This window comes from Otolemur garnettii, unplaced genomic scaffold (genome assembly GCF_000181295.1).
Source record: "Otolemur garnettii isolate 467f Iridium unplaced genomic scaffold, OtoGar3 scaffold00038, whole genome shotgun sequence".
NCBI classification, from domain to species: domain Eukaryota; kingdom Metazoa; phylum Chordata; class Mammalia; order Primates; family Galagidae; genus Otolemur; species Otolemur garnettii.
In genome coordinates, this window is record NW_003852433.1 from 6,910,078 (window position 1) to 6,935,242 (window position 25,165).

At 44.4% G+C, this 25,165-nt stretch overlaps 1 protein-coding gene across 1 annotated transcript in view; it reads left to right on the plus strand.

Moving 5' to 3' along the window:
* The window catches only part of MYO1H (myosin IH), a 50,824-nt gene extending 25,843 nt beyond the window's left edge, over positions 1 to 24,981 (plus strand). Inside the window, exons 15-31 of the mRNA XM_012805233.2 lie at positions 3,133 to 3,179; positions 5,716 to 5,796; positions 6,468 to 6,573; positions 7,564 to 7,681; positions 10,196 to 10,309; positions 12,349 to 12,425; positions 13,800 to 13,868; positions 16,215 to 16,299; positions 16,964 to 17,123; positions 18,121 to 18,204; positions 18,900 to 18,993; positions 19,202 to 19,257; positions 20,096 to 20,231; positions 20,613 to 20,683; positions 20,836 to 20,933; positions 22,234 to 22,333; positions 24,218 to 24,981. Of these exons, the coding sequence (XP_012660687.1) occupies positions 3,133 to 3,179; positions 5,716 to 5,796; positions 6,468 to 6,573; positions 7,564 to 7,681; positions 10,196 to 10,309; positions 12,349 to 12,425; positions 13,800 to 13,868; positions 16,215 to 16,299; positions 16,964 to 17,123; positions 18,121 to 18,204; positions 18,900 to 18,993; positions 19,202 to 19,257; positions 20,096 to 20,231; positions 20,613 to 20,683; positions 20,836 to 20,933; positions 22,234 to 22,333; positions 24,218 to 24,241 (1,520 nt within the window). The 3' untranslated portion in view covers positions 24,242 to 24,981. The remainder of the gene's footprint in view (positions 1 to 3,132; positions 3,180 to 5,715; positions 5,797 to 6,467; positions 6,574 to 7,563; positions 7,682 to 10,195; positions 10,310 to 12,348; positions 12,426 to 13,799; positions 13,869 to 16,214; positions 16,300 to 16,963; positions 17,124 to 18,120; positions 18,205 to 18,899; positions 18,994 to 19,201; positions 19,258 to 20,095; positions 20,232 to 20,612; positions 20,684 to 20,835; positions 20,934 to 22,233; positions 22,334 to 24,217) is intronic.
* Positions 24,982 to 25,165: the final 184 nt, after the last annotated feature.

Sequence of the window (25,165 nt, forward strand, 5' to 3'; positions counted from 1 at the left end):
CTTGAGCCCAGGAGTTGGAGGTTGCTGTGAGCTGAGATGCCACGGCACTCTACCCAGGGGGACAGCTTGAGGCTCCTGTCTCAAATAAATAAATAAATAACTGAGCTATAGATTACTTCCTTGATTGCTTTTTTCAGACTGTTTGCTCTTGGCATACAGAAATGCTACAAGTTTCTGTACATTGATTTTGTATTCTACAACTTTACTGAATTCATTTGTCAGTTTTGTTAGTGGAGTCTTTAAGTTTTCCTAAGTTTAAGATTATGTCATCTAACTGAGTGCAGTAGCTAATGCCTTTAATCCTAGCACTTTAGCAGGCTGAGGTGGGAGGATTGCTTGTGGCCGCGAGTTCAAGACCAACTTTGGCAATATAGTGAGAACTCCATCTCTATTTTTAAAAAATGGAAATCCCAGCTACTCAGGAAGCTGAGTCAAGATTGCCTGAGACCAGGAGTTTGAGTGTGCATAAGCTCTGATGACACCACTACACGTTATCCCAGACAACAGAGGAAGACCCTATCTCAAATATAATAAATAAATAAATAAATAAATAGGACTTAATCAAGTTTAAAAAATCATGTTATCTGCATATAAGGCTAATTGACTTTTCATTTTCCCATTTGGGTGCTCTCCTTCTCTTGCCTAATTCCTCTAGCTAGAATTTTCAGGCCTATGTTCAATAAAAGTGGGTGTCCTCGTCGTCTTGTTCTAGGTCTTAGAGGAAAGGCTTTCACTTGTTCCCTGTTCAGTATGATGTTGGCTATGGGTTTGTTATATATGACATTTATTATGTTGAAGGATGTTCCTTCTATACTCGGTCTGTTGAGTATAGACATTCACAAAGCAATGTTGAATTTTATCCAATGCTTTTCCAGCCCCTATTAAAATGATCATATAGCTCTTGTTCTTGGTTTTGTTAATGTGATGTATCATGTTTATTGAATTGCATATATTGAACCATCCTTGTATTCCTGGGATAAACCCCACATTTCATGGTGAATAATGTTTTTAATGTGTTGTTGTATTTAGTTTGCTAACATTTTTGCTGAGGATTTTTGCATTTATATTCATATTAGCCTGTTTTTGTTGTGTACTTGTCTGATTTTGGTATTAAGGTAATGTTTTCCTAATAACATGAGTTTGGAACTAATACCTTCTTTTCAATTTTTTTGAAGAGTTTGAGTAGAATTGATAATTAGTCATCCTTAAATGTTTGGCAGAATTCAGCAGTTAAATCATTAGGTCATGAGTTTTTCTTTGGGAGACTATTTATTACAGCTTCAGTCTTCTTACTCATTACTGGTTTGTTGAGATTTTCCCTTTCTTCATGGCTTAATCTTGGTAGGTGGTATGTGTTCAGGAATTTATCCATTTCTTTTAAGTTTCCCAATTTGTTGGTGTATAGTTGTTCAAAATAATCTCTAAATTTTTTTGCGTTTAATATTCCTGTGATCTCAATTGCATCTTGTTTTTCACTCCTGATTTTATTTATTTGGGTTTTTTTTCTTGTTAGTCTTGCTAAAGGTTTGATTTCTTTCTTTTTTTTTTTTTTCCTCCTTTGAGACAGAGTCTCAGCTGTCGCCCTGGGTAGAAGGCCACAGATCATAGCAACCAGCTCCTGGGCTTAAGGGATTCTCTTGCCTCAGCCTTCCAAGTAGCCTTCCAAGTAGCTGGAACTACAGGTGCCTGCCACAACATCTGGCTATTTTTTGGTTATAGTTGTTGTTTGGCAGGCCCAGGCTGGATTCAAACCCACCAGCTCTGGTGTTTGTGGCTGGTGCCCTAGCCCCGAGTTATAGGCACTGAGCCAGGTTTGTTGATTTTTATCTTTTCAGAAGCCAACTTCATATTTCATTGATATTTTGTATCTATTTTTAGTCTCAATTTCATTTATTTATTTTTTAACATTTATGATTTCTTTCTATTAATTCTGTATTTAGTTTATTCTTTTCTAGTTCCTTAAGGTACATAATAATTGTTCATTTGAAGTCTTTCTACTTTTTTGATGAAGGCCTTTATTGCTATAAACTTCCCTCTTACTACTGCTTTTGCTATATCCCGTAGATTTTGGGTATGTTATATTTTCATTTGTTTCAGAAATTTTTTCATTTTCTTTTTAATTTCTTCATGACCCACTGATCATCTAGGAGCATGTTATTTAATTTCCTTGTGTTTGTATCTTCTCTGAGGTTCCTTTTATTATTGATTTCTAGTTTTATTTTACTGTGGTCAAAAAAAGATACTTGATATGGTTTTTACTCTTTCAAATTTGTTGAAACTTGTGTTGTGGTCTAAGATATGGTCTATTCTGGAGAAAGTTCCATGTGCTGATGATGTATATTTAGTTTTCATTTTCTGTGGGGTAGAGAGTGAAGCCAGCTTGCTTCTATGCTCCCATGTTTTTTTACTAGACATTTTTGATGCACGTCTTTTTCTTTAAGCTGATTTTGACCTTACAATGCTAATTTAGTTCCTAATTTAATTATTAACTGATTAGGTCTTCATTAAACATAGTGGCCAGGTTTTAAAAATTAGAAATTACATGTCTTCTTTGGCAGAAAGACACTGTTGGGCACCTCTAGTCATGGTGCTTGAGTTTGCTTCTGAGTGATGAAGAATTTTCACAGCCACTTATATAGGCTTAGCTGGTTATCCTTAGGCTCAATGTCCTCTTCACTGTTTCTGGGTCACCACTGCACGAGCATTTCTTTGCTATTAGATTAAGGCACGTGTACAATACTTTGTGTGAGGGTGACACCTTTATATGATAGCTCAGCAAGGTCGAGTATAGTGTGTGTGCCATGAGTTGAGTTCTGAGAACCTGGCTCTCAACCAGCGGTGGCATTACCCTGCAATATCTGGCAGTATCTAGAGCTATTTTTTGGTTGTCACAACTGGACTGAGTGCTGCTGGCATCTAGTGTGAATCTAGTAGCCAGCGTTCTACAATGCACAGGACAGCCCTTACCACAAAGAACCCTCTGGCCCCAAATACCAATAGTGCCACAGTTGAGAAACTCTGATCTAATTCTAAGAAATTATTCTTATGAATTTCTCCTCATAATCAGTGGGATGGAATTGCATTTTTAAGCAAAGCCATTGATTCAAAACTGTTTTACTTACTGTTTTCCAGGATTCTTGGAAAAGAACAATGATCTCCTTTACAGACATCTGAAAGAAGTGAGTCTGAAACTTAGCCAATGTGTTTCTGATGGTTTTTTTTCCACACATACATGTATGTATTAGGTTTCCACTTTTTGCCTTCACAAAATTAAAAAAGGCTTAAAATTTAATAACAATAACAATGTTTAAGATAAGCACTGGAAACAAAAACCTCGTAAAGAAGATAAATACATTCAGAAAAGAAATCAGACAATTGCTGTGTCAAAATATTAAGCAATAATAATAATAATGCAAAGAATGTAACATTCACATTGTCAAATAAGAGTATGTCTATGATAGAATGCTTTGACTCTGAGGTTTAGGATAGAGTCATCAGTTAACTTCTTATTTTTTCCCCAAAGTCTCAAAAAATAGACAACTAATATTTATAAATAAAAGTAAAAGATGATTTCAAAAGATAGATCATGCCAAATCTTATAGACAATATAAAAAGAAGAAATACTTCAAAATCATTCCACTTAATCTGGATACACCTGATATTAAAATTAGAGGAAATATATTATTATAAAGGGGAAATTACAAACATATTTCTCTTATAAATGAGGATGCAATATGATAAACAACATATTAACAAGTTGAATTTCTGATGGTTTTGAAATAGCACCCTTGACACTAATTTGGGGGGTAGATTTTGCCCTCTGGATTTTCCTTTTCCACACATTGTGTTAGAACTTCAGTATGTTATGGCCACAGCAGACATTGAAGGTCATGGTGTGAATAATTCGAAGAAATGCAAATTCAGCAGTGTTAAGTAATTCATACTGTTTTACAATTAATCTCCATAACTCTTCATGTTGCAAAACTGAAACTTGATGTCCACTGAACAACCACGCCCACTTTCTCCTCTCTAGTCCCTGGCATCCACTAGTCTACTTTCTGTGTCTAGGAATTTGATCACTCGGGGCACTTCATATGAAAGGACTGTAGAATATTCGTCCTTTCGAGTCTGGTTTCTTTCACTTAGCATAACGTCCTCAAGGCTTATCCATTTTGCTGCTTGTGACAGAATGTCTCTTTAAGGATGAGCAGTATTCCATTGTATGGATACAGGGAAAAACGTTTTCACAGGGAATTATAGTTTTAAAAAATGAAGGACTTTTTGTAACATAGATTATTTTGAAAACCTGTGCGGAGCGGGGTGAAATTAAACAGTACAAAAACTAATGTTTTGGCCACATACCACCAACTGTCTCTTCTGAGGGCCAACTGCTCTTTTTTTTTCTTTTTTTTTTTTTTAATTGAGACAGAATCTCCGTTGTTCTGCGGTAGAGTGCCATTGTGTTATCATAGCTCATAGCAACCTCAAATTCCTGGGCTCAGCCTTCCGAATAGCTGGAACTACAGGCACCCGCCACAATGCCCAGCTAGTTTTTCTATTTTTGGTAGAGACAGGGTCTCGCCCTTGCTGAGGCTGGTCTCAAACCTGGGAGCTCAAGCAGTCCATTGGCCTTGGCCTCCCAGAGTGCTAGGATCACGGGCATGAGTCACCACGGCCGGCAAGAGCCACCTGTTCTTATCAGCTAGTTGCGCATCCTTCCAGGGGCCGCACAGCTCAGGAGGTGTATACATATGTCCCCTCTTCTTTATCTCTTTGCACAAGAACAGCGCACTGTGCGTGTGGTCCTGCACCTTGCTGTCTTCACTTAACACCATTATCTTAAGCAGCTGGTTTATTCTGTAGCCGCTTCATTGAACTATGGAACAATTTTTACTTCATCATGTTAGAGAATGCCTCAGCAAGTATGCAAAGCAGTGGCTATAGTATTTGAGCTTTTTTCTCTCATATTTGATTCCTTTTTCCCCCTTTTTCCTATTTGCTTTCTATTTTTTTTTGAGACAGTGTCTTGCTCTATCACCTAGGTTAGAATGCAGTGGCACCATCATAGCTCAGTACGACTTCAAAGTCCTGGGCTCAGGTGATCCTCCTGCCTCAGCCTCCCAGCTTGTAGTGAGTTGCAACTACACTCAGCTATTGTCTCTATTTTTGTTTAATTTATTTATTTATTTTTGTAGAGACAGAGTCTCACTTTATTGCCCTCAGTAGAGTGCTATGGCGTCACAGCTCACAGTAACCTCCAACTCCTGGGCTTAGGCAATTTTCTTGCCTCAGCCCCCCAAGTATCTGAGACTACAGGTGCCTGCCACAACGCCCAGCTATTTTTTTGTTGCGGTTTAGCCAGGGCCAGGTTTGAATCTGCCACCGTCGGTATATGGGGCTGGCGCCCTACTGACTGAGCCACAAGCACCGCCCTCTGTTTTTATTTGTAGAGAAGGGAGCTCACTCATGTTCAGGCTGGTCTCAAACTTACGACCTCAAGTGATGCTCTCACCTGGCCTCCTAAAGTGCTAGGATTGCAGGTGTGAACCAATACATCCAACCTCATGTATTTCCTCCCCTTTTCTGCAGTAGGAATGTCTTCAGATGCTCAAGATGCAGATGGTTGTTTCTGTCACCTCACGGACACTTCTGTGAGCCTGCCTGGAGGCCCTTAGTGCCTTCTGAAACGGCATCTGTAGTGCTCTTCCCTTGCAGGTGCTGTGCAAGTCCACAAACAGCATCCTGAGGGAATGCTTCCTGGTGGCCGAGTTAGAAAACCGGAGGAGGCCCCCAACCGTGAGTGGGAAAAAATGCTGGTGCAAAATTAGAAAGGGAGCAAGAGTTAGCTGGAGGGAGGGGGGATGCGATGGCCCCCCGGTACTGACACTTTTTAAGCCACCCTCTCCTTTCCTGGAAATATCACTCTCCAGCAGATTCTACCAAATATATACTTTTCAAGTTTAACACTAGTTCGTTCGTTTGCAGACATCCATTGAACATCTACTATGTGTCAGACACTGTGCTGGGCATGGGGGGATTAGCAAGGTCCCCTGTAGTACAATCTAGGGGCTTCCAATCTAGTGGGAGGAGGGTTTGGGAAAATACCATCAAATAAAACACTTAGCACCAGGGTCATGAAGGAAGCATGCCAATGAGGAAACCCAAGGGCAAGTGGCACAGAGGGACAGGCTCAGCTGTGGCCCTGGTTCCTGCAAGGCACTCACCATGTATTTGCTGAACAATGAAAACCTCCCAGACAGATGGCTGGGTAGCTTCTGTGTCGCCAGACCAAGGGTGGGCTTCTCAGTCAGCACATCCCAAGCTGCCTCTTGACATGGCGAAATGGTAGCAAACAACACGATCTTCTGTGAGTTCATCTCTAAAAGGCTGAAGTCTTATGCCCTGACCAGTCATCTGGGTGTATATCAGAACCAGCAATGTCTGCTCAGCTTGTTCTTTCTCTGCAGGTGGGGACTCAGTTTAAAAACAGCCTGAGCAGCCTTCTAGAAATTCTCATCTCGAAGGAACCCTCATACATCCGTTGTATCAAGCCCAACGAGAGAAAAGAACCCAGTGAGTTGTGAATTGTTCTGAACACTGAGCTCAGAGAAAAGGCTGGCAGGGCGACCGAGATGGCAGTGGGTTAGGATCCTGAGATCCACCACAAGCTCTCTTCTGGTCCTCTGCGTGTGAATTGTTTTTCTTTTTGAATCATGGAGGGTAAACCAGTTGGGAGGGGAGCTCCTCTGCTGGTTCCGGGTAAGCGTTGCTCAGCACTGGTTCAGTTTTGGGAGCAACACAACGGAGCCAGGCAGGTATGTGTTAGAGGTGAAGAGAAACAGCATTGTTTTTCTCCAGCCAGTGAATAATCTTCCAGAACAGTCGGGTATTTTCTAAGCTCTTGCCATCATCTATAATGAAGTCATATAGTCAGAGGCTGACAGGAGGAGAGGGTGAAAGGCAGTAGGGCTTGGAGGGGACTGCAGCAAACTGGGACTGTGGCAAACTATCTAAAGAGGCAACAGTGCTACTCCGTTCGGGCCTGCTGTTGCCATGTGGGACTAGGGGCCCAGGGTGGCTAGATCTCACGATTTTTCAGAGAACACCAGAAATCTAGATTTTCCTATAAAATCCCCCCCATTAAACACACATACAATTGAAACCTAAGAATATCCAGCCCTTATTCATTCATTCATTCATTTATTTTGAGTCAGAGTCTCACTTTATCACCCCCCAGTAGAGTGTCATGGCATCATAGCTCACAGCAACCTCAAACTCTTGGACTCAAGTGATTCTCTTGCCTCAGCCTCTCCACTACCTACAGGCGCCTGCCACAATGGCTGGCTATTTTTAGAGATGGGGTCTCACTCTTGCTCAGGCTGTTCTCCTCCTGAGTTAAAGCAGTACGCTCGCCTGGGCCTCTCAGAGTGCTAGGATTACAGGCGAGAGCCACTGCCCCCAAGCCTCCCATAGATCTTTGGTTTGCAAGCTCTCTGTCTTAGTTTGAAATGAAGCCACTTTAATGGGTCCTTTACTGTCATTTTTCCATCTGTTCCTCCAAAGGCAAGTTCGACGACTTCCTCGTAAGGCATCAGATCAAGTACCTGGGGTTGATGGAGCACCTGCGGGTGAGACGGGCTGGCTTTGCCTACCGGCGGAAATACGAACATTTTTTGCAGAGGTACAGTGTGCTTTAGTAACATCGGCTATGCGTGAGTCTCTTGGATCTGCTGGTAAATAAGATGCCGTACCTTAGGGAAGGCTAGTCTATTCTTCTTTGCTGTTGTTACAGCAGCAAAAAAACAAAACAAAACAAAAAAAAAAAAACTAACATTTCAGAGAACATAAAAACCTGGCTCAATTTTATCAATGTCTATTCATGCCACTAATCCCTAACCTTTTTCAATCAGAATGGCAAAACCGAGTACATGGACCTGCCACCCCCTACCCACACTCCACCCCACCCACCCCATCCCCACTGACGTAGCTGGGCAGACTCTCCATTTGTGACTGTCACTGCTGGTTTTGTGCCTTAGCTTTACGGGCTATCATCATGGGGCAGGGGCTTTGGGAACACACAAACTTGAGTGGGAATCCTCATTCGGTCTCTTACAGCTATGACCTATTCCTTACCTGCAATGTGAAAATTAAATGGTCTGTGCTTAAAGTACTTGTCTTGGGTGGATTGTAAATGGACAGTCTGTGCTTGGGGAATTTATAAGGACCTAATCATGCACTCCTAAGTTGGTTGTACACCAGCATTTCTTTGGTGCTAGGTTGTGTGTGAACTTGTGCCACTAAAATAACAATACACTGTCAAGATACGCATAACAAAGTGGCCCTTTGGGGAGATCAGAATGGCTGGACATCGGTGGCAGTTTCATACAGTTCAACCTAATATCAGGCTTTTCTGAGTTTAATCATTTGAAGAACTGCCAGACAGACTATTTGCCTTTTTTTTTCCACCCTAGACATACTGTCCTTGCCTACCATCTACTTGTTATAATTCTCCCTCGTGTCCTCCATTTTTCTGAATCCAATTCCTGGTGAAGATGGCAGGAAGCACCAGCCACAACCCCACCCCTCCCTGCAAACACATTCTTGATGTTTCCATCTTCTTGCACTTTTTGGAACGTCATACATTTTTTCCCCTGTTTTACTGCTATCTTAGTCTCATTCATTTTTTCCATAAACACTAGTGAGCAGCTGCTCTGAGCCAGCAGAGAACAGGTCAGACCCCACCCTGGTCTCATGGAGTTTGCTTTCTAGTGGACAAAGATCCGCAGCCAGCACTCCTTATCCGTAGGTTCCACATCCACAGAGTCAACCAACAGTGGATGGCAAATATTTAGGGAAAAGATAATGAAAGACAACAATAAAAAACAGTACAAATTAAAAATACATCATAACTATTTACATAGCATTTACATTGTGTTAGGTATTATAAGTAATTTAGATATGATTTAAAGTTTACAGGGTGGGTGTAGGTATTATACCATTTTATATAAGGGACTGAAGCTTCTGTAGATTTTGGATTTGTTTATTTATTTATTTGGGGGGACAGAGTCTCACTCTGTTGCCCTGGGTAGAGTGCTGTGGTGTCATAGCTCACAGTAACCTCAAACTCTTGGGCTTAAGTGATTTTCTTGCCTCAGCCTCCCAAGTAGGTGGGACTACAGACACCCACCACAAGGCCCAACTAGTTTTTGTATTTTTAGCAGAAACAGGGTCTCACTCTTGCTTAGGCTGGTCTCTACCTCCTGAGCTCAGGCAATCCACCCGCCTTCACCTCCCAGAATGTTAGGATTACAAGTAGAGCCACCCCACCCGGCCTCCTGATTTTGGTATCTTTGAGGGTCCCAACTGGTCCAGTTGTGTTAATTTTAACCTTGATCTATAGGTTCTTAAGTCAACATCAGAGGCAAGATTATCCTTGGGGAAAAAATCCCTTGTTACTTCCTAAGCATGGAAATTTTTCTTCCAGTGTTAGAAAACATTTGTTTAATCTCCTCAGTTGTCCTTCGATGGACACTTGTGTCATTTCCACCTTTTAGCTATTACAAATCATGATGTTATGAACGTTTGTGTGCAGGTTTCTACGTGGACCCATGTTTTCACTTCTCTTGGGTAGATCCCTCTGGTGGAATTGAATTACGTGTTTTGTGAAGACAGGTCAACCTGCCTATTCCATTGAAATCCTTCCTCTGGGCCAGAGGCAGTGGCTCACACCTGTAAACTAGACCTCTGGGAGGCTGAGGAGGGTGGATCACTTGAGCTCAAGAGTTCAAGACCAGCCTAAGCAAGAGTGAGACCCTGTCTCTACTTTAAAAAAAACTAGCCAGGCGTTGTGGCAGGTGCCTGTAGTCCCAGTTACTTGGGAGGCTGAAGCAGGAGGATCGCTTGAGGTTGCTGTGGGCTAGACTGAAGCCATGACACTCTACAGAGGCCATAGAGTAAGACCGTCTCATAAAAAAAAAAGAAAGAAAAGAAAAGAAAAATAGTTTCTCCTAACTCTTTCTTGCCAAGCACATACATGTATCTTTGAATTCAAGGAAGTTCATGGAATGAGACTACTGCATGTATGGAGTGGCTGACGTACCCCAATGGAGCTAAACAGACCTCTGCCCAGGGGTGGGGAGAGCTGGAGTAAGGTACCATCCTGGCTTCTAGAAGTCCCTCTCCTCTCTCCGTACAGGTACAAATCCTTGTGTCCTGATACTTGGCCGCACTGGTGCGGGCCTCCAGCAGAGGGCGTAGAGCGGCTGATTAAGTACATCGGCTACAAACCCGAGGAATACAAGTTAGGGAAGTAAGTGACAACAAATGTCCAAATGGTCTCTGTTCTTGCCATCGAAGTGTTCCTGGAGACTCATTTCCTAGGATTTATGTAGATTTATACACAGATGCTTCTATCCAATTCAAATGCAGCTCTGAATGGTTAGAAAGTCTATAGAGTTGCCTGTCAGAGGAGATGACATTAACAAAGGCCTAAACTCAACTCGGCAGGTTTAGAAATGTTTGCAAAAAGAAGAAGGGGCCAAGATGCACAACTTACTTCAGTGAGCTTTGGTTCTCTTATCCGTCAAATGTTTGCATGAGCTGCCAGACGTGGCAACTGGGACCCATCCAAAGTGAAATCATCTTTGGCATCCCAGAAAGCAATGTTCCAGAACTCTGGTATCTGAACTATAGATGGTAGTTGTGAGCGGAGAACTTTCAGGCACAACTTGGTGGGATGGATCCAATGGTGTGAGCTTGTTCTGTGAGTCATTTTGGTCAGGATTAATGCATGAACAGGCTCTGCTCCTAGGCTGTGGGACTTCTCCCCTTCAGAGTCTCTGCCTTTGACTCCATCAGTAGGCTTTCTTTCCCTGGCAGCTCCTGACGCCTCCTTATATGTGGCTGTTGATGGCATCCTGGCCCCTTATCTTTTTGGACACAGGGTTTCACTCTGTCACCCAGGCTAGAGTGCTGTGGCCTCAGTCTGGCTCACAGCAACCTTAAACTCCTGAGTTCAAGCGATCCTCCTGCCTCAGCCTCCTGAGTGGCTGGGACTATAGGCGCCTACCACAATGCCTGGTTAATTTTTCTATTTTTTAGTAGAGATGGGTCTCACTCTTGCTCAGGCTGGTCTAGAACTCCTCAGCTCAAGCGATCCTCCAGCCTCGGCCTCCCAGAGTGTTAGGATAACAGGGGTTAGCCACCTCGCCTGGCCAACCAAAGCCAGAGCCAAACAGAAGTCTCTATCTTCAGGCTTCTGTTCTAGCCTCTGTTCCAAGAGAACAGTTATTTAGTCAGTCCAAATCCCTGAGGGGAATCAGATTCAGCACAGCCTGAGGGAGGCAGGCCATGGAGGTCAGAGGTGGCGTGTCTGTCTCAGATCCCATAATTTGGAATGTGGCAGTGGGATCACATTGCTGCACCCGGTGGCTGCTCTGGGAACTGTCCCTCACAAGGCACAGGGTGAGGACAGGCAAATCCGAAACCAGTCTTGGTAACTTCTCTTCGCTGGTTAATGGGATCTTCTTTTAAACTTCAGATCTGTCTTCTTTGTTTACTATTTAAAGCTCAGAAGCACCTTGAGGTTAGGATGGTGTATTCATTTCCTCAGGCTGCAGGACAAATGACCACAAACTGGCTGGCTAAAACAACATAAATTAGGCTGGCCCAGGTGGCTCACGCCTATAATCCTAGCACTCTGGGAGGCTGAGGCGAGTGGCTTGCCTGAGCTCAGGAGTTTGAGACCAGCCTAAGAAAGAGCGAGACCCTGTATCTACTAAAAATAGAAAACCTAGTGGGGCATGGTAAGCAGGTGCCTGTAGTCCCAGCGACTTGGGAGAATTTGAGGTTGGTGAGCGCTATGAGGACGCCACAGCACTCTACCCAGGGCAACGGAGTGAGACCCTGTCTGAAAACAATAACAACAACAAAATAATCACAGTTTATTCGCTTGTAGTTCTGGAAGCCAGAAGTCCAAACTCTAGGAGTTGGCAGGTCTGTGCTGCTTTTAGAGTCCTCACGGAAGGATCCTTCCTTGCCTCTTCCACCTTCTGGGGGCTCCTGGCGTTCCTTGGCTTTTGAGGCCACATCATTCTGATCTCCGCCTCCAAGGACTTCCCTGGGTCTTTCCGTGTGTCCTTCTCTGTCTCTTCTAAGGACAGGCTTGCTGGTAGGATCTCATTTCCCTCCTTACCTTAATCACATCTGCAAAGCCTTACTTCCAAACAAGATCACATTCTGAGGTTCTGTGTAGATGGGACTTTGGCAGCATGTGGGGGCACCACTGTTCAACTACTCCCACAGATGGTAGGACTGATTAATAATGAAAACATTTCTTTTCACTTCTAGAACCAAAATATTCATTCGTTTCCCCAGGACTCTCTTTGCGACCGAAGATGCCTTTGAATTTAGTAAACATCAATTAGGTATGATTTTTCCGCCCTGATTTCAGGAGAATGTGAAATGAACAAGTTTAGTGTGGGGATGCATCTGAAACCTGGGTGTCTGAGGTAATGTGAGAAGCATTCACTTTGGAAACCAGGAACGAGATGTGGGATTATAAAAATATACAAGTAAATTTATGCCTTCATGAGTGTTTGGAGGCCAGCTGTGGATACAGGCAGAAATGTAAACATTTGTACTGCCAGCTCAGTTCTACTTTGGAGCAGACCCTGTTGTGCACCATTAAGACCTAAAACCATGGGAGACCATCCCCCTTAAATTAAGGCTTTAAAACCTTCTTATGTATTAGTATCTGATATTGGAAGGCACAGCTTCCAAACCTACAGCCAGGGTATTGTATTGTGAATAGTAACATGAGCAAAGATGGGTGATGGGAAATGCAAAAAATTTAAAAAGTCAAAATGACTGGGGACACGGGGCTTACTCTTCAAATCATAACCGGTCTGTCAAGGACTACGCTTGAGTCACTTGAAGGCTTGCTGTGTGCCAGGTGCATGCTGCGTCCTTTATCCCATGATCTTCTTTTATCTGCAGAAAAACCTGTGAGGTAGGTATTATCATTAGCAACTTACATTCAGGGAAATCGAGGCACAGAGATGCTGGTAACCCAGTGAAGGCTGCACAGGTCGTAAGCAGTAGGGCTGTGGTTTCAATGTGGGTCTGACTGGCTTCAAGCCTTGAGGGTCTCATGGTTTGACCTCCACAGCAGTGGGCACTGATGGCTGGGGATCTAGTTGTAGGACAGGTGCTAGCTCGGATGGGTCTCGGGAGGCCTGAGTCGGCATCTCTAACCAGCTCCCAGGGAATAGGATGCTGCTGCTCTGTGAGGCCTCTGGAGGGACGTTAGTCACAGCATGGAGGGATAGAGAGAGGATGAAGACATGGAGGGCGACTGTGTGTTTTGTGGTCCACTCAGAGCTATGTTCACACTCCTTCTTAGTAGCTGTGTTGCCTTGACCTTGGCAAGTGTCCTCACTGTCTGAAGACACTCGCAATGCCCATTTGTAAGATGTTCTGATAACGCCCACCTCATGGAGTGGGGCATGAGAGTGAAATGGAACGTGTAGCATGGAACTGGGGCTCCTGCCCTTGGTGTTCCTTACTCTGGGGCAAAGAACGAGAAAGGCAGAAAGGAAGCCCTGGATGCTGGAGAGCATCCAGGAGCCAAGCTGAGTGTGACCCGACAGCACCCATTTCTGTGATGCTGTGATGGGCGTCCTGTGTCGTCACTACATCACAGCCTTGGAGGCCCCCTTGTCCCATTCCTTCCTGGAAGTCATAACACAAAGCCACACAAATGAAAAGCCATTTCACCAAAAGTTTTGTTTGATTTTAAGTTGCGAGAATTCAAGCCACATACAAAGGCTGCCAAGAAAGGAGAGAATATGCGAGAAAAAGACAAGCAGGTAAGAATTACACAGGAACTCGGGGGTTTGCAGTCAGCCAGAGTCCCACCCTTTCTCTCTTTATCCCCGTGGCCCCTGGGTGCACAGGCTCATTTGCAAGTGCTCTCCCCTTGCCTGTCCTTGCCTCAGGGTCCAGTTCGGGGCCTCTTCTCATTTCTTTATTAACTGGAGATTATAATGTTGTGGCTTATCGTTGTTCTACAGATATGGTTTGGTTTGGGGATTTTTTTTTTTTTTGAGGCAGAGTCTCACTGTGTTGCTCAGACTAGTGTGCAGTGGGTCAGCCTCGCTCACAGCAACCTCAAACTCCTGGGTTCAAGGGATCCTCCTGCCTCAGCCTCCTGAACAGCTGAGATTATTGGTGTGAGGCACTGTACCTAGCCACCCCGGCATGTTCTATGTGATCCACAACATGTGCATGCTTTTTTTTTTCTTTTGGAGTCTCACTCTCTCGCCCTGGATGGAGTGCTGTGGCATCATCATAGCTCACAGCAACCTCAAGCCTTGGGCTCAAGCGATTTTCCTCCCTCAGTTTCCTCCATAGCTGGGATTACAGGCGCCCACAACTTCTGGCTAATTTTTTCTATTTTCAGTAGAGACAAGGTCTTCCTCTTGCTCAAGCTGGTTGAGCTCAAGTAATCCCCCCACCTCGGCCTCCCAGAGTGCTAGGTTGACAGGCATAAGCCGCCTCACCCCGCCAACATGTGCCTGTTTAAAGTTTCTGAAAAACGCTTCAAACACCACAAGTACCCTGGAGTCACTCCCTTTTTGTCCCTCCCCAGTCACGTTCACACACAACACCCTCAGCCACACACACACATTTCTTGGAAGTAACCACTCTTGAATTCTTGAATTTTGTGGCCACAACTACAAAGACATGTTCTTTATAGTTTTACCATCTATGATGTATCTCTAAATAGTATATTTATAGTTTGGCATGTTTTGAACTTAATAAAATTAGATTGTTGGTATCTTTAGGGGCATTTTTTGCACTCAAAATCATTTTTGAAATTCAACCAGATGTGTTTAGATTTATCCTTTTCTTTGGTGCATAATATTTCACTATAGCAAAGGTTGGTGTGATGGACTTGTGGGTCACATGGGCTCTGTCACAGCTACTCAGGTCTGCCATCATAGTGCACAAGTAGCTCAAAGAGTGTGTTGCAATAAAACTTTATTTGCAGAAACAGGTGACAGGCCATATTTTGCCAGCCTCTGAGCTCATATGAATGTACTACAATTTAGCTGTTCTGTTGATGGCCATTTGTTGTTTATAGTTACTTGTTTCTGTCTAGAAACAATGCTGTTCTGAGGCATAAACAAAAAGTATTTTTAAAATCTAAGTAACTGGGGTGGTGCCTGTGGCTCAAAGGAGTAAGCCGCCAGCCCCATACACTGGAGGTGGTGGGTTCAAACCTAGCCCCACTAAAAACTTCAAAAAAAAAAAAAGAGAGAGAGAGAGATGCTGAAGCCAAACCTCCAAAGAAGTGGAGGACCATAAGCAACCACCAGGAGGAAATATTAAAACATCTGATTTGGTACCTGTGGCTCAGTGAGTAGGGCACTGGCTCCACATACCGAGGGTGGCGGGTTCAAACCCTGCCCTAGCCAAACTGCAAGAAAAATAATAACCGGGCGTTGTGGTGGGTGCCTGTAGTCCCAGCTGCTCAGGAGACTGAGGCAGGAGAATTGCCTAAGCCCAGAAGTTGGAGGTTGCTGTGAGCCGCATACTAAGACTCTGTCTCTTAAAAAAAAACCAACAAAAACTAAGTAACTGAAAAAAATCTGAAGAGCATTTAAAAATTGGAAGATAAGCCAAAAGCTAGTTTTTGTGTACCCTGGTTTAGGTATCTCAATTTTCAACACATTGACTGCCATACTAGAAAAAATACTGGGGGGAGGCCACAATGTTTTATTAAGTCAATAAATCTGTGAGTAGCATGAGTTAATTACAACTCGCATGGTAATGTGTTAAATGTAGACAACGAAATCAAAGTTAACTCTAGGTGAGAGGCTAAAGGTGGTCATGAGGCTCAATCCGTATCACCACAAGCTCCACCCCCTCCCTGAAAAAGATGCCAGAAAAGTGACCCCTTCGTGTAATCTGGGGGCCTCCCTGGAAGTTTCCCACAGCATCCTCTGTTCTTCTATATCCCTAGCTCAGTTGTCCACAGGTGCCTCCAGGTAAGAACTGATCACATTCATCTGATTCTCCATCTCCTGGGTGAACAGGGTGCTGAGTGGGCATCCAGGTGTTTGTTGAGCCAAGTAGATAACTCTGGAGAACTCTTTTGTATTTAAATATGATCCTGCTCACCTTCTAATGCCAGCAGTGAATTCTTTCAGCCATCAAACTGGAAACCTACTGGCGTGGAGCCCTGGCTCGGAGGGAGGCGGAGAGGAGAAAGTGGGCTGTGCAGATTATCAGAAAGTAAGTTGTCAAGTACGAGAGGCAGGAGTGCTCACACACACTGCTGTGCCACACGGGATGGTCCTGGATGTGGTTGAGTCTTGTGTAATTTCTGGGTTGGTGCAGAAAGGAATCTTCCCTTTAGGATGTGCACAGGAATTCAGTCCCATCGTGGCCTGAGTACCCAAATTTGATGGTGATTGCAATTGTGTACCTTTGGAATTTGTCTTAGCCTTGCTCAAAAATCATAAAGCCAAAGGCCTTCTGATGCCAGGCAGGTCAAGTGAGTAAATCTCATGAGCTAGGATAAGACTACGGGGTGAGGGCGGGGTTTTGGCAAACTGGAATGCTCAGTCCATCTCAAAGGGGGCAGTAATTTATTCTGATCCAGTGGATGGCCACCATGGGGAAGTGCTACCACATCACTTAAAAACCGAAATCTAGCTTTCATGTGATACCTCCCAATTTTTTTAATTGGCAACTAATTCAAGTTACTCAAAACAATAAGCACTGTGGGTGAAACAGAATCTCTCTTTGGGGTTGACTGGCTGGTGGGCTGCATGACTGGCCTATATGGTCATTTAAACAACTACTTTGGTCTCCTTTGAATCAAATAAATGAGGACAGAACATAAGTCTCAGGGGATAAATGGTCTAGCAAACTAATAGAACACTTTCCTTTTTAGGTTCATCAAGGGATTCATCTATCGCAATAAACCCCTTTGTCCTGACAATGAGGAGTTTGTAGTGTTTGTGCGGAAGAATTACATCTTGAATCTTCGGTATCATATTCCCAAGACTGTCCTGGATAGGAGCTGGCTGAGGCCTCCTGGCATCTTGGAGAGTGTGAGGGCTAACGTGGGAGTCTGATGTAACATGGGCATTGATGGGTATTCCTTTGTGCTGCCTCCCTTTAGTTTGAAGGAGCTGCCTTAGCAAAGCACTTCTTTTTTTTTTTTTTTTTTTTTTGAGACAGAGCCTCAAGCTGTCCCCCTGGGCAGAGTGCCGTGGCATTACAGCTCACAGCAACCTCCAACTCCTGGGCTCAAGCGAGTCTCCTGCCTCCACCTCCCAAGTAGCTGGGACCACAGGCGCCCGCCACAACGCCCGGCTATTTTTTGGTTGCAGCCGTCATTGTTGTTTGGCGGGTTGGGCTGGGGATTCGAACCCGCCACCTTAGGTGTACGTGGCTGGCGCCTTAGCCGGTTGAGCTATAGGTGCCGAGCCAGCAAAGCACTTCTTTTGCTTCACACAGCCTTCACAGAACATGCTTCTCTCAAAAGACGACCTGAGGATGGCAGGGCACAGTGGCTCGTGCCTGTGATCCTGGCACTTTGGGAGGCTGAGGAGGGTGGATCCCTTGTGCTCAGGAGTTCATGACCAGACAGAGCAAAAGCGAGATCCCCATCTCTACCCCAAATAGCAAAAACTAGCAGGGTGTTGTGGCAGACACCTGTAGTCCCAGTTACTTGAGTCCAAGAGTTTGAGGTTGCTGTGAGCTAAGACACCATGGCACTCCAGCCTGGGGCAAGGGGGTGAGACTCGGTCTCAAAAAAAAAAAAAAAAAATCTGAGGGCGCTTTGTGTCTGAGGTGTAGAGCAGGGCCTGTTGTTAAGATTCCTGGGCTTTGATGTGGATGCACCATAACTAGCTCCTCAGTGACTCAAAAACATATTCAAGTTTGAGAACCACTAGTGAAGCCAATAGGGAGAAGTTAGAGCAAGGTCAGAAGGTTGGTGTCTCTAACTATAAAATAGTTAACTCTGTACATTAAATCAAACTGAATACAAGGCTGTTTTTAAAACTTCCACTTTGGTCAGGTAGTGGTATGTTTCCCGCACAGGCATCAGATCTGCTCAGGAAAATGTGTACGAGGAACCTGGTGCGGAAGTACTGCCGAGGGATCACAGTGGAGTGTAAAGCAATGGTAGGGAAGTGGTGACTGCAGGGTGGCAGGACCCTTTGGGGGGGGGGGCGGGCGTGGATCCTGCAGTCAGAATACTAGTGTCAGAGGCCTTGTCCACTATTTCTATTGTAAGCCACAGGTCATGCTAGTCCCAGGCTTCGCAGAGGCACTGAGGATAACTGTGTGCAGACCACATAGCGCAGAGCCCTCTGTGAATGTCGGCTGTTAGTATGATCAGCATGGCTCCTACTGTTATCACCATGGGAACACAATCCAGACGGCCCCTGCATTGCAAAGATTACAGGACCCCTTTCTGCTGGAGGTCTGATTCTGTTAATGCTACTCTGAAGGACTTTTCTGTAAAGCGCTAGAGTAAATATTTTAGGTTTTGTGGGCCACAGGGTCTATTACAATTTCTCAGCTCTGCGGCTATCGTGAGAAAGCAGCCACAGACAATAGACTGCCAATCTCTGATCCCGAAGAAACTACCCTCTGAAGTCCTGAACATTCCACTTTCAGGAAACTAGTACAAGTTAGAGGACCAGCAGAATTGTCAAACTGGTATCATTTTTACAGCCCTTTGGCCAAAGCCAGTAATGTTCTTTCACAGCTTAGCCAACAAAATACGCGATAGCAAGGTTTTAAAACTTTAAAGCTCCTGTGTCCCAAAGAGCCCCATGGATTCCATTTTCGTGCTTTCAATTATGTATTACCAGATGCAGCAAAAGGTGGTTACAAGTGAAATATTCAGGGGAAAGAAAGAGGGCTATGCAGAAAGTTTAAAGCAACCTTTTGCCAACAGTCGGATAGGTAAGTACATTTTCCCACCTATGTACTTGGCCTCCCAATTCTTAAAAAAGTCTAAGGAAGTTGCTCGGCTTTGTAGCATTTCCTGACAGGTTATTTCCCCAGCTGAGACCTCAGCACAGCAAAACATAACAAAAGCAGCTGATCCCACCGACTTTTCGGCAGGGTTAGTGTTTAGCGATGATTCATGGTGTTCTGGTTTCCCCCCTAGACGAAGAAGACATTAATCCCAAAGTGCTTCAACTAATTGGCCATGAGAAAATCCAGGTACGGCAATGGGTGTCCTCAGCCACAAACAAGATTCTCTTCTTAGGTCTTTTATGGGGTGGTTTTTTTCCATAAAGTATCTAGCAGCACTATTTAAATGCAGGGGTACAGCTGGGTGGGCCAGGGCTCTTGACTATGACACTCTGGGCATTAACTAAGAACCCGGGGAATGTAGGACAATTAGAGACCTGTTGCTGGTCTTATGGTTCTTCTGTCACCCTGGAAACTGTCCTGCTTTGTTTTCCTACGAAATTGAGTGAAATGTTAACCATGAACTTAATCATGAAACCTCTCCGTATTAGTGAGGGGCACTGTGGCATAGTGCCGGGGTGCGGACTCTGGCTTCTTAGCAGCTCTGAGATGCTGGGCAGGTTACTTGAGGTTTTGGTACCCCAATCTCCTGTCAAAGCGGGTTCCTGGGAGCATGATCCAGTCAACAGGCCGTGGCCTGGCACGTAGCAGCAGGTAAACATTTGTCTTTACTATGTGCTCTGGTGGCTTCTCTGCCCTTTTTGGTTCCCTGGAGAACAGAAGCCTGTGGCACATGATTGGATGACCCTCTGGCTTGTTAAGGGTTTACATCTCTCTGGCCTTTGAGAATTGACTCATGAGGCAAGTCTCACCCTTGACTTTCTCAGAGGGCAACGCAGTAAGGTGGGACTAAATCCAACCCCAGAGTCAGGGCGCAGAAAAAAAAAGTTTATGCAAAATCTCTTTTGAGCATCTGCGAGTGCTTAAAGTGACATTACTAGAGTCTGAGTAGCAAAGAGCTCAATACTCTGCCCACCTCCCACCACAAAGTAACCTTCCCCTTGCGATGATAATAACCTCCTTGCAGTATGGTATCCCGGTCATTAAATATGACAGGAAAGGCTTCAAGGCACGACAGAGGCAACTCATTCTTACTCAGAAAGCAGCTTATGTGGTGGAACTTGCCAAAATCAAGCAGAAAATAGAGTACTCAGCACTCAAAGGTAAGGAGTGGGGAATCCTGAGATAATTCACTGAGTTGATTCAACTATTGGAAATACCAGTAATGAACCCTCAACTGGAAGACACAAAGGTGCCCATAAAGCCTGAGGTTGCCTGGCCCGGAATCACTGTTCTGGCATAAATATCAATAGCATCTCTTTACTTGAGTGTCTCGGTTGGCCAGTGGTCACCTTCTATACTGAGCCGTTTTTTATTCAGATCACAGCCCACTAGCAGGCTGATCTCTGGAGTACACCTTTCATGCTACTGGGCCCACCTAGGAGAACAAAGCACAAAGTTGGGGACCCCTGGGCACATCTTTTATTTCTGTATAGTAATACAGCTGTGCAGTCCCTGGTCCCTAACTCTGGATCTGTCTTAAGGTGTCTCCACTAGCAATCTGAGTGATGGAATCTTAGTCATTCACGTTTCACCAGAGGACAACAAGCAAAAGGTAACTGATGGCCACCGGTCTCTGCTCAAAGAGGGGAAAAATAGTACCCTGCCAAAATTTTAAGTTGACCACTGTGCAACCTCAGTATTGGAGTGTGTGCTTCTTTTAAACCTATAATACTGAAACCACACCTTATCTCCTCTCTACTCCAGGGGGATGTTGTTTTACAGTGTGAACACGTATTTGAAGCAGTTACTAAACTCATCATGCTGGTTAAGAAGGAGAACATTGTAAATGTTGTTCAAGGAAGGTAGGAAGCTCATCTTCAGCTCAGGAAGTAATTCAATGTGAAAATGGTCATTGACAGATGAGGGAAGTTGCAAATGTTAATCCTCTCACCACACCTGCCTCTTCCCTCCAAAACAAGCAAGCACCATCAACCAGCAAGGGGTGGGGGACAATACTGGACTCATGTACCCTTGCCCTCTCTCATAAAGAACTTTCTTCTGTCTTCACCCCTATGGTCTTAGGCTCCAGAGAAGCCAAGCTGTCCGTGATTAATCACTCATTGACCTCAGGAAGCCATAATCTTCCCATAGTTTTCAGAGGAGGTAGTTGCATGCCTGAGGGAAGCTGTCACTGTGTAAAAGGTGGACCCCTGGGTCAGAGCAGGTGACAGCCACACTTTTGCCATGAGTGCTTGTCAGTACAGTTGAGCACACTGGGACACAGCTTCACAGGCTGCTAATAAATTAGGATGCGTGGGTTACTATGAAAGTTTTTGAGACAGACTATGCTACGGTCCATTATTTTAATTCCAAGAAACACATTGACAGTATCCTTTTTGATTCATCCATGGACATTTCAACTTGCTCAGCTTATCTGTGTTGCTGGGAGGGCTTCACTTGTTTCTGTCTGCACGGGTTTTACTTTTCTTGATTTTTATGTATCTCAAAATTGTCGTAGTGACCCTTTTATCAAAGAAAAACATCTGGTGCAGAGAATATTAATCCTCTTATTTAATTCTCTCAACACTCAGTCGATGCCAGCTTTTCTATTTCATGGGCAAGGCAAGTGGAGCACAGGGAGGTTAGCGGGGTGTGCCCGGGGCTGGGCAGCTTGTCAGTGCCAGTGCACAGATGGGTAAGGCCCAGGCCCAGGCCTGATTCTTTCTCAGCCACGTTCTCCCAGAGCTCCCAGGAAAGCAAAGTATTCTGGGTAGTTGTTTCTTTCCCCTCATACTTGTGCTGTTTTTAATTGATGAGCAAATCCGTGTTCCTGGGAAAGCTATGAAAAGTGCCGTTTCTGTTTTGCTGGACCTCCCAAGGAATGCTGTCCTGTGACTGTTTCAGTGTGAAGATGTGTAGGTGATGCCTCAGCATCAAATTGGCATGTAGAAGAACTGAATGTGCTAAATTACCTTGACACTAACTACAGAAACCTATCAGTTGCCCAGCTGTAGAAGTGGTTTTCTTTGGATTTCTCAAATATACAATAAAATAGGAATCCAATCTTGAAACTAGTTAAGTTTCATAAGTGAATTTCTTTTGCAGACTAAAGGCTGAGGGAAGAAAACAGAGTGTATAACTTGTCACTTTGTGTGTTTTAAGTTTACAGTTTTATATTAGTCCTGGAAAAGAAGGCACCATAGCTTTCAACACTGGACCAGAAGAACAAGTCTATAAAGATAAAAACGGACAGTTAACAGTGGTGAGTGGTTGTGTCTGGAGGGAGGTAAGCAGGGTTAGGTGAGAAAATTCTACAAGTTTTGGTCCTGTAGACTGAATACAATCAGAAGGTAGTTCATTCTCCCCACTCCTGATTCTACATCTGAAAGACAGGAAGAAATTGTTACTTCAAGTATTTAAACATTAAATAAAAAGGGGAAAGGGGCCAGGCACACTGGCTGCACCTGAATCCCAGCACTTTAGAAGGCCAAGGCAGGAGGATCACTTGAGGCCGGGAGTTTGAGACCACTCTGGGCAACAAAGCAAGACCCTGTCTCTTAAAAAAAAATAAAAAACAAGCCAAAAAACTAGACTGGCGTGGTGGTGTATACCTGTAGTCTTAACAACTTGAGGCAGGAGGATTGCTTGAGCCCAAGGGTTAGAGGCTGCAGTAAGCTATGACTTTGCCACTATAGTCCAGCCTGGGTGACAGAGTAAGAACCTCTCTCTTTAAAAAAAAAGGGGAAAAGTTTACCATTTCTAGTTGTCAGTGAACCAGGATTGACATTGAATATTTCAGCTTTAAATGTCAAAGTTCAACCTGCTTCAGTGGATGAAGGCCTTATGCCTCCTTATTGAGGTTCTCAAACTTGTTTCCACATGGGACATTGGTGTCCCACCCCCAATGCTGTGGCTTAACTGGTTGGGGGCGTGGCCTAGCCTGGGGAATGTAAAAGGTTCCCAGGCCCATGGAGGTTGAAGAAATCAAACCTGAGCACTCAGGAACCCTGGCCCTTCCTGACTCAGCCTCCCACTTGGTTGGAAGGTACTACATGGTGCTTGTTTTGACCCAGTGTTGCTGGGAAGAGTGGGCAAGACTCTCTACCTTTGTCAAGCTGCCCGAGTTACAATTAAATATGTACAGCAGGTCCTCAAATAACATCATTATAATGTTGATGGAAAAACATCAACATGTTAAAAACAGAGGGGGCTAAACCTATGAAATGTATCTGGGCTCTGTGCCTGTAGCTCAAGTGGCTAAGGCGCCAGCCACCTACACCAGAGCTGGTGGGTTCGAATCCAGCCTGGGCCTGCCAAACAACAATGACATCCACAACCAAAAAATAGCCAGGCATTGTGGCAGGCACCTCTAGTCCCAGCTACTTGGAAGGTTGAGGCAGGAGAATCGCTTCTAGGTGTCCTCAAACTACAGCCCGCGGGCCACATGCAGCCCGCATGTTTATGCGGCCTGCCAGGTGTTTTTGCCACTGCTGTCTGTCCTGCTTAGCAGCTGACTCGTCCTGGGCCCCACAGTCTAGCCCTCCAACGGTCTGAGGGACAGTGAACTGGCCCTCTGTTTAAAAAGTTTGAGGACCCCTGGCTAAGCCCAGGAGCTGGAGGCTGCTGTGAGCCTGTGATGCCACGGCACTCTACCCCAGGGCAACAGCTTGAGGCTCTGTCTCTAAGAAAAAAAAAGGTCTATCAACATGGAATGTCTCATACACATTTAAATTTATATACGTTTATCTACAAAATCATTTTGTGGATATAAATAAGTACATAAAGTGCCTTTTACCACATACTTGTCCCTAAACACAACTTCTTCAGTAACAAGTTAAAATAAGGATCGCTTTGGATAGAAACTCTAAGGTGATTTTTTCATATTGCATGCTGTCTTAAAACTCACACCTCTGAGACGACTCTAGAGTTACGGAGTTTGTCTTCCTCCCTGTCTGGCTCCAGCTGAAGATACTGAGGGAATTCAGTGAGCACTTTCTAAATGTGGTATCTCCAGGGAGGTGGAGCTGGTGTCTCACAGCCCCTCCACACTTGGTTTGCCAGTGGTGATAGTTGAGGTGATAACTATCACTTCCTTTCCAGTGCAGGGAGCTGAGAGGTGTCTATCTGAAATGTACCTCTCTCCCAGGTGTCAGTCCGTAGGAAGTCCTGATAGAGAATGACGTCTGACCTCTACCATTGACCTTTTTGCTCCAGCTGAGGAAAAGTATCAAGGAAGTGGAAATTTGATCCAGTTGGCTACACCAACGAAAGATTCCAGCAGCACTGGATAGAGAATCACATCTGAAGAAACTTGGGGCAGGGGGTGCATATTATGCCAAATCTTAACTCTAGCTTCTCAGCTACCCTGAAGCACTATACTAAAATGTCTTCCTTTGGGAGCAACTGCAGGTCACCAAGGGAGTGGTTTTAAATATCCCCAGTAGGGCCTACACCTGAGGGGCATTTCAAATGTCTTTATAGAGTGGGCAAGACTCTCTACGTTTGTCAAGCTGCCCCTGAGTTACAATGAAATATGTACAGCAGGTCCTCAGATAACATCATTTCATTATAATGTTAATGGAAAAAAAATTCCTGGCTAGAGTTGCTATCTGTGGAATTTGTGTGGGTTTTCTCTGGGTACTCCGGTTTCCTCTCACCGCCACAGGACATGCATGAGAGGTGAACTGGCTACATGGTCCCAGTCTGAATGTGCCCTGCAGTGGAAGAGAGTCCTGGCCAGAGTGGGCTCCTGCCTTATGCCCCAATCTGCTAGGACAGACTCAGACCACCCAAGACCCTGACCTGGAACAAGCAGGTTGGAAAATAAATGAATATAAATTACTGTACAATAAAAATTTGCATATGATTATCTTACAAATGCACAGCAATAAACACTATGAGACAAAAGCACTCAGCAATCAATATTTGTGACTGTTTATAATTTTTGCTCTGTAAATATTTATTCCTTGATTTAACCCACCACTATGACCATTCTCACTAACTCACTAAACATTGTGGAATTATCTTGTTTTTATTAATCTTTCTAAAATGTATCCCATTTACTTCAATGTTTAGTACTAGAAGTGTTATTTAG